We start from the raw sequence: 14,008 nt of genomic DNA, 5'->3' as shown, positions 1-14,008 counted from the left end.
TAAATTTTAGATAATGAAACAAAATGGCTTAAACGTACACAGCAATATATATTTTGCATGATTTTAATGGCCAATTAAAAGGAAACATTTTTAAAAAATCATGCATTCGAGGTCCAGTTTTATGAACTATGAAGTTGGACACGTTCTTACCCATTGAGCCACAAGATTAGAAAGAGATTGATCTTTAAACCACAAAATCCGAAGTGGGTAAGAGTTTGATGTCTGAAAGGTGCATTTGGTGGTAGTCTTCCATCAACACAAGCTTTTTAAGAAGTAACAACTCGACTCACTTATAGACTTACGCCCCTGGTTCGGCAGATCCCAACCCACCCCTTTGCAGTTTTTAGCCTCAAAAAGGCTACTAACCAGGGCATTCATCTCTTTAATGACCCTCCTTTATAAGCTCTTAAAGATCTCTTACAATCTTTAATACCGGACTAAATTTCTGGGGTGTTACAACAGATAAGTAGCTAATTCTTAAACCTTATAATCTGCATCTGAATCCAAATCTAACCCAACTTGGTAATCGAAATAGAATCTGAATCCAAGTCCACTAAAATCACCCATCTAAGTAATCAAGTTAGGGTCGGATTAGGTTGAGAAACAATCAAAATTTAGTAGCCATCCTCCCGTATCTACCAATCAATCGCTTCTTTGTCACATGATGCCAACGAAAATGTAATCGCTCAAAAATTATATTTGTTGGTTCAACAAATGCACTTTTTATTCAAAAACTGTAGGAAAGGTGCTGAAGTTTTAAAAGTTCTGAGAGACTTTCAAAGATGATCCACGCTTTGAAAGTGGCTTACTTGGAGGAACTTAATTAAGTTTGCAAATTAATTAACACAGGTTGAACATGGTACACATATTCGATCTAAGAGAGGCTTGTTATTGAGAAATTAGATCGTGCCTGATGATTTGTGCTGCTCCGAAAAGCAAAAGTATTGTGGATTAACCCTATCATGCTTGCCGTAGACCGAATCCAAATATGATATCATATCCAGACCTGCTGCTTCAATAGGGGCTCTAGCTTTGGAGTTTCAGGAGCACGCGTGCACACACACGCACACACCAGATGTGCTCTGCCCAGCATAGTGCCTCTTGCCCGCCTATCTGCCTACCTGCCCACGAAGACCACATATACTTAAGCATCAAAATTCAAATTATATTAATAAAAGAAAATTTTTTACAATTTCTTTTAAATTCTAAATATATGGATGCCATATCGATCGTTTGAAACTTACAGACTCACTCATGTTAAAAAATAAATGAATAACTTTTGAAAGCATAATTGCAGTATTCTGTGCAATCAGATTGCACCTGGACAGTCATCTGCTGCGATTGATTGATCTCTGAAGCCACCAAAAGAGGGAGGCTTGATCATGAAGAAGTAAAGAAAGACTGCCAAGAGTTGGTGGCTTCTTCAACAAACGCCATCTTCCCTCTAATTCTACCTTACTCCGCATGCATGCTGCAGCTCTCAATTAGTAAATTAATTGGTCCTGGTTTCTACTGCCAATTAAAAACAGACCACAAAAGACCAGTTGGGTTCTAAACTATTCTCCATTGGCCAATGGTTGTTCATCATTATAGACATCACACGCCATAAATCCTCTTTTTAATACTCTAAACAATTAACCAAAAGCTATGGTAGATTACCATAACTATTCTTTTTGTTCTTTCGTGTTACAGCAGCAAGTCATGACATTTTCAGTTTCTCAGATGCACTATGTATAAGAAAGAGTCTTTCTACCTCAATATCCCCTCCCGACTCCCCATCATCATCATCATCTCTCTTTCTCTCTCTCATGGCTTCCAGTGCATACAGCAAGCTCATGTGCCTTAGTGCAGCATTTCTTTACTTATCTGCGTTATGTTGCCGTGCAGGTATCTGTTTCCTCGAGAATCTAGACGCCATAACTGCTAAGTTTTTTTTTTTTTTGGTAAGAGTGCTGCGGATTATGCCAATAGAGACGCATCTCGGGCAATGAAGTCTTCCAACTTTTTTGAACACGAAGATCTAAAGTTCAGCCAGACGGCATACCTATTTTTTGCATGATTGTATGCTTAGATGTGATATGTGGTGTGTGTGTGTGCTGTCCTTATTTTTATCTTGTCTCTTGAATCATGTAGTTCTTGAGCATTTGCGATGCTGTTTTTTTTACAAAACTAAGCATACAAATAGATGTAAAATGTCTATGTTTGTCAGAAAGAAAAAGACAATCAAATTTATAGATAAGCTTTTGTAAAAGCATTAAGATTAATTATCTTAGCTTTTTAGACACAATGAATCTAATCTAGACAAGATTTTTTTGTCATTTCTGTATTTTCAAATATTTCATATTCGTCTAATAGATTCATCAAAAGGAAAAGACACATTTAAGAAAGCATCATTTATGTGTGTGACCTTGTCAGTGTGTGCGTATCTGATAAATTGGGATTTTTTTCGTGTGGTGCAACAGAATATTATTATGAAGAGGGTCCGATGGAGATACTGGAAAGGGCACTTAGATGCTTTGATGATCGTGTGGTGCGCTTTCTTCACTTTCCTTTCGGTACATAACTCTTCGGATATATCTGCATGGTTCGAAACTTAGACAGTCACAGTTGGATCCGTTCATTTTTATGTGAAACTGAGTTTATTGGGTAAGAAACAAAAGAAAGTTGGGAGTCTTTTTGTAGGTTGCCCACAATGTATATCATGTTTTTCTGGTTAGAACATTTGAACAAAAGCCTTCATTTTTTTATTTCTAAGATATTGTGATTACACAAAATTTAATGGAATCACATTGCAACCAACTGCTGTCGGTCTTATGAAGGATCACTTTGGAAAGAAAAACCCTAAAAGGTTTATGATTATTGGAACGATTTTCAGCAAGAGGAAACTAAACGAAAACATAAAAGTTTGAAATATAAAAAGACCAACAATTTTAGACACAGTGAATGGGCTATTTTCCAAATACAACTACAACAATGCAGGGCCTTTTTGCAATAATAATAGCATGTAAGTGATCCACTAATCTTCCTCAAACCTATCCCAACTTTGGAACAGATTCATGAAATATTCACCCCTTAGAACAGCCACTATGGGGATTGCAAAATTAAGAATTTAAAAGCTTTGGACAATGGCTTATGCTCATATTCTCGGACTTTCGGAAGAAAAAAACTAGCACAACTTTATCGCATCTCTTTCTCATTTGACTAAAGGGGCTTCAAGACAGATGATTTTGTTTGTGAAATGTAATATCAGCAGCAGAGCCACAAATTTCGCCAATATTTCGAGAATTTTCTCAGCCGTCAGGATTCCATGCAATCTTTTGGAAACATTGTATTTTCAGTGTATAGGAATTCCCAACCAGATATCAAGCCTCAAAACATATCAAGGTGATTTGCACCATTCACCTCCTTGCCCGGTGTAAATTTATGTCTAGTATCCTCTTGTTTCAAAAAGTTGAGGAAAATGAACGGCAGAAACTTGAGTTCAAGTTGTCGTCTAAATAGTTCACTGTGAAGTATGAAACTTGAGTTCAAGTTGTCGTCTAAATAGTTCACTATGAAGTATGTTACTGGTTCAGGGCACAGGCCGTCGGTCGACCGAGCAACTTGAGCCGTAAATATCGCTTCTTGATATCTCAAGACGAAGGTGGCTACTAGAAAATTCATTGTGAGAGTGTTTGTGCATAAATCACCACACGTGGTTTTGAACTTTTGACACATTACCTGATATCCGAATTTCTTACTGTGGTCATGCAGTCTATAGAATGCCACTGAAAAAAAAAACAACAACAATCAATCAATTTTTTAAAGTACTACCATTTCGCTGTTCAATTTTTAAGATGTCAATATCAATGCCAAGAAAAAGAGAAAATTTCAAAACAAAACACTTGATTTTAGAAAAGCATGTGGTTTCCAGATACCAATGCGTTAAAAGACAGTTTAAATCTTACATACTGATAGTTGCTGAAACTTCACAAAAAACCCAAAAGAAAAATGCAAGTTCTTCCCAAGAGTTTACACAGAGCACAATTTGCAACTGCACTTCATTTTGTTGGTTAGTGTTATTAACAGTGATTACATGACAAGATTCAGGTTTACAGGGAGTGTGCATACGAATACAGGTTGACGGCAGATGGATACATGACAGTGCCAGAGGCTTCCACAGAGGCATTTTGCAGTGGACCGTGCTTGGAGGAGACAGATATGGTGCTCCACTGTGTGGATCGCATTCTGGACCACTTTGAGTTTTATAACAGGGCCACCATACGAGATGTGAGGGACACCATCCGTGATGCATGCAGGGAAGGGAGATGGCGAGGTAATAACTAAAATCATGCGCGCGCGGGCACACACACACACACACAACATAAGGTAAACCAATTGAAATCAAATGTACATATGCACACACACACATAGAGTCACCGATATATCTACATATTTATAGATATGATAGTTATATAACCAAGGATGAACCGCACCATAGAAATGCTTTCAACCACCCTCCCCCTAAAGTCATGATAAAACCATCGTGACCTCGATTAGGCAAAGCTTCTGATCCAGCTTTTCTTTTAGTGAATGTAACATTTGCACGCAGACCTTGCCTTGAAGCATGCACCAGTAGACGAAGTTGTTTTGGTAAAACTTTCTTCTCTTATGAACATCCATATGGCAAAGATGCATAACAATTAACCTGACATCATATTACAGACTGACAAAAATAATAAATGCAAGTAATTGTGCTAAGAGTGCATGCACGTGCATATAGACAAATAAACTATAAATGTACTGAAACATGGTTACCAGATAAGCTTACAGAGTACATGCTTTTCCCTAGATCCATATAGAGCACATCTTTCAAAAGATAAACAATTTTACGAAGCTATATAAGCATGTTTAGCTAAGATACAGAGCTCTTAAAATATGAGCTCTGAAAAAACATGAGCACTATAAACACCATAAGATGACTCATTACTCACACATGGATACATGCACAGTAGCTTTGCAGAAAGGTAGTACACAGCTACTTTTTTAAGCTAACTGGACTTCAAGACAAGTCCAGGCAATCTGGGTCGCGGGATTGACGCTGGAGCATATGCTTATCATATTTCTTAGTTTTCTGAATATTTTATATATATACATAATTATATAATTTCTTACTTCAAACTTGTCAATGATATACTCCTTGTGGCTTGTGCAGGTCGTTTTGATGTTTATGAGCACATGCAAGCGGGTAAAGCAGTGGAACCTGTCAACCAACTGAGTCATCTTCCATTGTTACTAGGATTAAGTTTGATGCTGCTACTACAGAATTCATTATGAATTAGCACTCGCACATTTGCCAGGTCCAAGAAGACAGTTTGAGTAATCTAGGTCAATCCGGCAAAATCCAAAGTTACTGACTCTTATACTAGCACAACCATTTTGTTCACTGTTTTTACTGTTTCCAATGAATCATTTGATTCATATTATAAATTATTCTCATTATACAGGCAAAATATTGAGACAATGTAAGGGTCTTAAATCTTAAGATTCAAGGAGCCTTCATCCTGGAGTTTTTTCTGTTAAAGTAATCACAGGTATAAAAGGCTAAACCGGCATGGATAGGCCTCTCAATTGAAAAATGATTAATCTGATATCAAGAAAAAAGTTCATATTTTACATTCCATCTACATAGGGTATTGGGTCACTCAAGGCTTTCCAGTTGTGGCTGGTTGAGTACTTTGGGTAGCTTCTACCATGTCTGTCTATGGATCTTTATATATAATATATATATATATATATATATAAATTACCAAAACGGGACTTGAACCGATGTCGCTCTCCACGAGTCATTCTTTCAGTGCTTTTTCTCCAAGTGAGTGATCTCAGGGTTATGATTAAATTTATATTAATATTGTTGTAAAACATTGGTCTTAAATATTTTTTAATTGTGAGCCAACCTCGCTGTTTTAATTGTCTCCTCTTGTCGCCCTCATTTTAACTTTTTCAATGTTCCTTGCTTTTTAAGATACGCAGGTCATTTATTGAAGCTGGATATGCCTTAGACCCCCGTTTGATGCTTATGGATATTACTATGCATCGGGTGGAATTTACTGTTCATGTATGGTTTTCCACAAAGATATCAAACACGGAGAATTTTTTCCTGTAGAAACGGCCCGACGAGGGTAACTTTACCCTGGAAAAAGTCGGACCTCATGGGGTCCGACTTTTTTCCGTCGATTTATTATTTTGCCCGTTCGGGCTTTGTCATTGTTCTCCTTTTCCCTTGCTCGGAACAGCAAGGCGGGCCGCGGCGGGCCGAGGTTCTTCTTCACGACAGGTAAGACGCCAACTTTTCTTCGCCATCCCTCTCTCGAGATCTCTATTTTGTGACTCTCTCTCTCCCTCTGTTTGTCGGTCACACACGCCATCTCTCCCCTCTCCTCTGTATGTCAGCCGCATGCCAATTGCCATGGAGCAGCCGTCAGCTGCATGCCATGGAGCAGCCATCATCTTCTGCCCATTTTTCTTTGTTACCTTTGTAACTTGCCCTCCCATCAACATCCATTTTTTTATTTTTTTTGTTGTGTGCTGGTACATCCAAGAAGGCTACCTGCTCATCAAACCAAAGGAATAATGGCTTCAGTGATAGCTGTGAGTGGCAAAAATAATTATGTTTATTCTCATATTTTCTTTTATATGTTAAATGTCAAAAAGCTACACAATGGTCTGAATTGGTCGGAATCCAATAAAAGCAAAAGGACTGCACATGTGGAGCTATATGTGACAGATCTGAGTTTGGGTAGATGTGAACTCGGTGAAAGTTCAAACAACCTGAGTTTGTCTGAGAAAAATACATGGCAATTCTGATATTTTTTTACCTTGAGAGAGAGCAAATTCTTTTGGTAAGAAACATGCCAGAAACATCACTTGATTGCTGGTAGTTTTTACCTGAAACACCTCAATATTATAATCTAAGTTGAAGGGCCAAATCTAACCATTGCAGCATCAATAGACAGATGCCACCTTGGTCAAGAGACAAACTACTTAAACAATCTAATTTTTTGTCCTTCCAAATGCACTACAGATAGAGAAACCCTTTGGTAAACTAAATTCCCTGGCAGTCAGAGCGCAGCTCCAAAGATCCATTTGAGTGAAATACCTCCTCAGGCGTCTTGCAGACTTAATTTTTTATGACTTCCATAGGGATTTTGTCCTTTAGTCTGCTACTGACGGTTCTATTCATTGAATGACATGATGAACCTTGCTATATTTAGTATTAGTCTGTTTTTCTTTCACTTTCCCCACTCTGTTGGGAAGTCACAGGACATGTTGTTTGGCCTTTTTGTTCTACAAATCCATCAAAATTTGCAATCCTATATTCTTTACCATGGACAGTTCTTATTACTTTAATCCTTTTGCTGTACACAGTGCACACTAGGGTCAGCCGGAAATAAGCGCCGAAAATGCAGATCGGAAAATCAGATGAGAGACAAAGGTCAGAACAGCAGCACGAAAGAACGTTCTGTTTCTGCTTTAAAATTAGGTGATGGGACCTCTCATTAAAGGGTATTTCAGTAAATCAATTAGTCAAATAGCGTTTTCTATAGGAACGGTAACAGATGTGGGTACCTATGAACATGTCTCCAACTTTGTGGGCCTCGCTGTTGACATCTAAGAGGGCGTCTTTACGTCTCTGTTATTGGCACAGCACTTGAGCGCCGCGCCGACAATGTAATAATATCAAGTTTTGATTCAATGGTACAGTTTTGATTCCTTGTACCATTGAGTTTCTCTACTCTTTTGTCAGATTATGCTTAATGTTCTTTGTACATTAGACCTGTTCATAAGGAAGTGAAGACTGTAGAGTTGCATGCTATGTTCGTTTATGTAAGTAACTGTGTGCAAATTTAAGAACTTCAAGTATTCATATTTTGTTTATGTAGTATCTAAGGTTTCAAGTTAATGCAATATCAAGTTTTTTTGCAATAAAGTGAGATATTAAGATAGATATGCTCATCATTTTCATTTGATGTAGGTGGTATGCGAGAGGCCAAACCCTCCTTTCCCCTGCCCTAAAGGTCCAAGATTGCTTTAACTTGAGTGATCATATGGTTCACTCGAGTATCAGGCATGCCACATTTTGCACCCCAGAATAGCACCCACAGACCAAAGAAAATTTGTTGTCAATGTCAATTGGCATCATATTGCTTTCCTGCCTAATTGCTAAATCGGCAATCAACCCATGTCGGCATATGCGTATCCACATTGGCTTCAAAATATTAAAAGTCAGTCAATGAACGGTATAAAGAACAAAAAATTAATAACAGCCGTAAACTATCCTAGCACCATCAAAAGATGGTAAAATAACAACAAAATCAAAGGTCTAACAACATGACAAGTGAATGTTATCAAAATTAATACATGAATTGTATCAGAAAACTTGACGATTCAGTGAATCAAATTGGAACCAAAATAGTTAACAAATTGGATTGATTAAAATATGTATTTTTAATTTAAAAAATAAAATGAAAAATATTAAAAAATCAGAAAATCCGAATGTGCAAACTGCACAATAGATGACATTGTTACGCATACAAATGAAGCCATCCCCAAATCGACTGTCGTAGCAAAACTTCCAAAAGGTAAATAGTTACACACAAATGGGTCATCCCCAAAACGTTTATACATACAGAAGTTGACCATACATTTACTCGTACACAAAGGTGTCATCCTCAAAGCGACTTGTCCTAGAATAATATTCTAGGAAGAAATTTTAGTTAAACGTAAGAATATCCAGACCTAAAGTACTGTGTTAAAAGAAAAACAATAATATCCATAAATGAATGAAAACAAGCTTCACCAACTTGTTTCTCCAAACTTGATAATGGGCACACATTCTTTCCCAATGACCTAGAAAAGACCGGCTTTAAAAGAGATGTACTACTACAGAGTGAACAATCTGACTGAAGATAACCAACCTGCACGTTTTCTGCCAAATTCTTTTGTGATAGTGCTCTAGAAAAGGTTAGTAAAATTTACGGAGTTTAAATATCTGAATTCAAAAACAAAACCTGTTGCTCTTGCCGAAAGCTGCAACAATCCCCATACTGAAGTATATTCATGAAAAAATTGGGAGGAGGGAGACAAGTTGTTCATGACAGTAAAGAGCTACAAGACATTAGACATACTTAATGCACTTTAGCATTATAATAAAAGGAAAACAAAAAAAATCACAACAGAAAAGATAGTAAACAGTTCACCCTACCAGGCCTTGTAAAATGACACGATGTTGGATTTTTTTTTTTCCTTTTTTTTGGGGGTTGGATTGGGTTTTTGTGTGATGTGTGTGTGTTGGGGGACCCAAACCAAATAGTTCAGTTTCACGAACCAAAGATTCCTAAAATCATTCTCCAAACTGCAGTTGAACAACCATTTCCCTCTGAATAACCAGCCAAAAGTGGAAGCCAAGCAGGGTACCATCTGAGAAGCAAGTCAAGACTTAAAATTTACACAAATCAAATCAATGAAATCCTTCCAGTAGGCATTCTTCTGTCCAGTTTATGAATTCGCTGTGGAGGCCAGATGACATGCGTCGCTCTTCCTTTGACAAGGCCAAGTGGGATCTGGAATGACATGCTTCAAATTCTAAGAAAACTGTCGACATATACAAATTCCAAAATGTAACTGATTCTCTGAAAACACAATTATGAGAACAGGACAATGTTTGTTACATGATTACTCTTAGTACCACAAGTTTCCTGGGGGGTTAGATGCTAACAGTGTACAAAGCAAACATAGTTCCCCAGGATCCTGAAATAACAATTTTTTCAGGAAATGATAGATTTTCCATAGAAAGGTTAATACCCTCTACGTAAACGGGACACAGTGCCTTGTGCAGTTTCAAAATAACTTGAATACCTGCAAATACAAGTATGGGCCAAATTCAATGGGAGGAAAATTCTTAAATCACGTGTCCTGAAGGGGTTAAATACCAACAAGATATATAAGATAACACGGCGCACTGGAGAATTCTGAAATATCCACAACATATTGAGTAAAAATTGTTGAGAAGAATTGTTTGGACTTTAGATATTAAATGCTGATTTCAACTATATTAACATCTTCAGAGAACTCTTTTGGCTAATAAAGCATACCACCATGGGTACCCAAAACCATGGCATGATGAAATTAATCTCTAGAGTCTTCTCCATCACATAATGTTTGTACAAAAATTGGCAGGACTTCCAAAGTATGTCGTGAATTTGGGAAGAAATACAACCACATGCAGGAACAATCAGTTCCAAGACTTGACTTCTCAATCCAGTGGTTCACCATTTGGAGTGAAGTTTCTTATATATAAATGCATATTCGGGAAACTAGAGGATTACCACATACCGGCCCAAAAGACCTTGAATCAGTGCTGCTATTATAGTTGTCACCTTCAACCCAGCAATGGCCTTCTGGAACCTTCACTATTTTGTATGTCTCAGGTATTCTTATCCAATCCCCAGGCAAGGCTATTATCCGCTTTATAAGTGATTGTTTGTGGTTATTGGGATTCCTGAAAGTTTCATACCCAAATCCAAAAGGAAACATTATTCTCGAAGAAATAAGTAAATCAACAAATGCTATTGTCTCATAATTTTTAATATGTTTTCTAGTGAGACAGCTAACTTTTTTCTGCTTGAACAAGAAACACGAAAAATTATGAACCATTTCAATTGCCATCTTCACAAAAACTTGTGCTAAAGTTGGAAAATGCAGAAACCAATGCATAGGGAGAATCAACCTTACCCACACACTACCACGTCACCATGTGAGAACTTGTATTTGTTCAGGCATAACTTCTCCACCAAAACTAGATCACCAGATATTGATATTGGAAATGCTTTAGAGCCCGGGTTCAAAGTGGGTTTCATAGAGTGACCATGGACTGTAACAATGCTTGCATATCGGTCTGAAATGGTTAGCCCTATTAATGCACCAGTTGCAGTCCTCTTTGTAAAAAACCACAAAAGACCCCTGGAAACCATATTGAAAATTCTACTTGCTATCAAACATCTTCCCCAGTTGTGTCATCTGCAATATAAAGAACAAGATGTAGATATAAATCCATAACAAAATATCTGAAAATCTTCTGCAATGAGGAGAGTTAAAGTAATCATGTGGCTAGCTTTAAAACTTTCAGTGTGCAGTTCTACCATTCTCACTGGTTATGGTCTATAAGATATTAAGATATGAAAATCCTCAAAGTATTCAGAGGTTTTGAAGCAACTTCATTCTTGTGAATCTCTCTGTGACACCGTAGAAACACCCAATGGAAGCAGTTAAAGACTTGTAAAACAATATAAATAAAGTTCACAGGAATCCTGATTATAGGCAAATGGAGCCAAAGACATAGGATTATACAAATGTGCATTAATGCGCTCAAAAACATATAACAACAATGAGGATTGTTTTCTGTGAATCATGCCTAGAACAAGCATACTCCACAAAAAAGGGAAACCCTAATGTATACAAGAGAAACGGCCTGAGCTAGAATCTACAAGAACACTATCTTTTCCTTTCGATTCACCTTGATACTTATTGAAGTGGTACATAGTACATACGCTTAGAAGCCGCAAGAACACTATCTTCTCTTAATCTTTTTCACAGATGAAGAGACAGACAAGGCACTATCACGAGCTTTTTTCATGTCGTGTATTCTTACGAATAAGCTTTGCAAGTGTGTCATCAAGAGGTGGAATTGGGTGAAAACAACAGAGATTTTGTTTGTTCAATTTCCGTTCTAAGCCCTTGAAAAAGGTTAAACAAGTACTCTTCATGTTGTCTCTGTCATTTCTTAGTTGTCTCTGCTCAAGGAGAGTAATTCATATCGTACAAGGGATAACTCAGCAAAATATGTACTTATCTGTATGTCATCATGAAGTCAAATAGCCTTGTGGTGAAGTAAAACTTGTGGTATACATCATTTTCATAAGGTTCGAGTTTGATTTGCTTTTCTGAACTTGATGATATTGACATTAATTTTGATCTCCACAGTCAAAAAAATTCATAAGAAGATTTAAAGTTCTTCCTCTGCCACTTTCGCTTCTTGCTGTAAGCTTCCAATTTTCATCTCTTTCTTCTCCTTCAAGAACTTTTGGTTCACTAATTAGTGTTGAAAGCTCGAGTACATCCTCAGGGATAGTGCCACAAGAATCTTGTTGAAAATATGTAACTAAAGTCAAGGCACTCAAACACATAGAAAAAACATAGATCTTTATTAGTGAGGGGGGTACTTGGGTTAGGGAATCTCAAGAAAAGGGGCAACCCCATTGCATACAAAAGAAAGGGGCTGGAAAGATAGTTGGCTGGCTTGGTCAGTCAATACACCCTACACACACACATGTATGTACGCGTGTGTGTGTGTGTGTGTGTGTGTGTGTGTGTGTGTGTGTCGCAACCTGGCCAAATCCTACATCAAGCACGGAACCCATTTGGCAGATCCAAATTAGCCCCCTAGTAGACAACCACTTAACAACTCCCTCTTTAAATCATTGAAGTGCTCCCACAATCTTCAATATGGAACTAAATTTCTGATACTTAAGTGTCATAGTATATGACATCATTATCACCAATACGGATGATGTTCTGAGCATAAGAAAAGTTTTTTCTTGGGAAATATAATTATATAGATTTTACTTTTTAGTGTTTATTTTCTATTTTCAAGTTTCTTTTAAAATTTTAAAATCTATTGTGAATCTTTATCATTTATTAACTACTCTTTTATGAAAAATAGGAATGAACTTATAATTCATAATTTTTATGTCATCTATTTCTATTTTTTGAATTTCTGAGACTTTTTTAGGAAAAAAAATTAGGAAAACTTCCGAGAAAAATTTTGGTGGCATACACCTATATGTAATATATAGCATTCTTAACAGCCATTAGGCTAAGCAAACGCTTTATTTTTGCGGGTGCAAACAAAAGCCCCAAACTCACTACAATTATCACCTAACTTCCACTAGTTTGTGCATAAACACGGAAAACAAAGGCTGAAAATACACGTAACTAAAAGCATTCTACTCCGACAAGGTGCTGGCCAGCACCTAGCTCCTAGCTGAAAACAGAAAGATCCCCAAAAATTTCAGCCTACGCGTTACTTAACTAGCAAAAATATGAACAAAACTTATCTAATCTATAACAATGTGCACTAAGACATAAATAATTAATGCTGGAAATAAAAGGAACTAAAAGAAAATAGGTACCAAATGCAGTGGAATGCAACTAGCAGCCTAACCGGACAGCTATCAAGCCGCTGGTCAGCTTGCCAAGCCCAAAACCTAGCTAAAACATGATGAAAAATGCAAAATTCATAAAAAAATCAACAAGACTGAACATGTACGCACGATTCTAGGTAGGTAATGCCGAAAACGGCAGCTACAACATGAGACCACACGATAACTCTTGCTATTCTACCCTAATCGACAAATACAACTAACAATGCTCAACCTAAACATGCAAAATATAAAACGCATACATGAGGGAGACGACCCAAGCAACGATTAACAGAAATCTGCCCAAAAACAGAGATCTACAGCTAGGAAAACTCGAAAATCTAGCCCTAAATAATGGAAAACTATGAGATAACACCTAATATCTAACATGAAATGCAAAAAAATCGAGAAAAACTTGCCTAGAAATGGGTGTGGTCCTCTTGAATCTCCGGTTCCACAGTAGCTACGCCTTTTTAGAATCCTCCTTTGAGCATCCTCATCTCTTCCACCTAGCTGGGCTTCAAGGGTTTTAGAAAAGAAGGAAATGAAGGAGATAGATGTTCATAGGGATGGAGGAATGGAGCGTCGCGTAAGAAGGATGCTACCATCGTCCTTTGCATCTTCTGACCATCATTTTAGTGTTCCCTAAAACCCCCAATCCTAAACCATAAAGTTTAGGGTTTTAGGGTTTAATTTTATGATTTAGGTTTTTCGAGTTAACGGGCTTTTTCTTCGTCCAGGAAAGTTGATCCGAAATTTCTGAAAATATG

General features: G+C 37.3%; 2 protein-coding genes across 6 annotated transcripts; one reads left to right on the top strand and one right to left on the bottom strand.

The window, feature by feature from the left end:
- Window positions 1-1,747: 1,747 nt before the first annotated feature.
- LOC116261737 (uncharacterized) lies at window positions 1,748-5,641 on the top strand. Of its 2 annotated transcripts, none has more exons than XM_031640568.1 (4): window positions 1,748-1,887; window positions 2,463-2,530; window positions 4,090-4,315; window positions 5,195-5,641. In XM_031640568.1, exons 1-4 carry the CDS (start codon window positions 1,809-1,811, stop codon window positions 5,314-5,316), a joined length of 495 nt encoding a protein of 164 aa, XP_031496428.1. In that variant the 5' UTR covers window positions 1,748-1,808; the 3' UTR covers window positions 5,317-5,641. The 2 variants fall into 2 exon arrangements, with proteins under 2 accessions (XP_031496428.1, XP_031496427.1); XM_031640567.1 differs by having other exon boundaries at window positions 4,084-4,315.
- A 3,412-nt stretch (window positions 5,642-9,053) lies between these two features.
- LOC116261736 (uncharacterized) lies at window positions 9,054-14,008 on the bottom strand. 4 transcript variants are annotated; one of them, XM_031640564.2, is made up of 4 exons: window positions 13,658-14,008; window positions 10,774-11,058; window positions 10,368-10,540; window positions 9,054-9,633 (listed from the first exon to the last, which is right to left on the bottom strand). In XM_031640564.2, exons 2-4 carry the CDS (start codon window positions 11,010-11,012, stop codon window positions 9,500-9,502), a joined length of 546 nt encoding a protein of 181 aa, XP_031496424.1. In that variant the 5' UTR covers window positions 11,013-11,058; window positions 13,658-14,008; the 3' UTR covers window positions 9,054-9,499. The 4 variants fall into 4 exon arrangements, with proteins under 4 accessions (XP_031496424.1, XP_031496426.1, XP_031496425.1 ...); XM_031640566.2 differs by having other exon boundaries at window positions 9,054-9,602; window positions 13,658-14,004; XM_031640565.2 differs by having other exon boundaries at window positions 9,054-9,602; window positions 10,375-10,540; window positions 13,658-13,996.

This window comes from Nymphaea colorata, chromosome 10 (assembly GCF_008831285.2).
Source record: "Nymphaea colorata isolate Beijing-Zhang1983 chromosome 10, ASM883128v2, whole genome shotgun sequence".
NCBI lineage: Eukaryota > Viridiplantae > Streptophyta > Magnoliopsida > Nymphaeales > Nymphaeaceae > Nymphaea > Nymphaea colorata.
Note: the sequence above shows the minus strand (reverse complement) of the source record. Positions and strands in the feature narration are given on the sequence as shown.

Excerpts from the sequence above, each read along its gene's own strand:
- LOC116261736 (XM_031640564.2), bottom strand. The coding sequence starts at position 11,012 with ATGGTTTCCAGGGGTCTTTTGTGGTTTTTTACAAAGAGGACTGCAACT. Across the intron at positions 10,541-10,773 it reads GGTGACGTGGTAGTGTGTGG|GAATCCCAATAACCACAAAC; the intron begins GTAAGGTTGATT and ends TGAAACTTTCAG. Across the intron at positions 9,634-10,367 it reads GTCTTTTGGGCCGGTATGTG|TTTTCTTAGAATTTGAAGCA; the intron begins GTAATCCTCTAG and ends ATATGTCGACAG.
- LOC116261737 (XM_031640567.1), top strand. The coding sequence starts at position 1,809 with ATGGCTTCCAGTGCATACAGCAAGCTCATGTGCCTTAGTGCAGCATTT. Across the intron at positions 1,888-2,462 it reads TGCGTTATGTTGCCGTGCAG|AATATTATTATGAAGAGGGT; the intron begins GTATCTGTTTCC and ends GTGGTGCAACAG. Across the intron at positions 2,531-4,083 it reads GATGCTTTGATGATCGTGTG|ATTCAGGTTTACAGGGAGTG; the intron begins GTGCGCTTTCTT and ends TTACATGACAAG.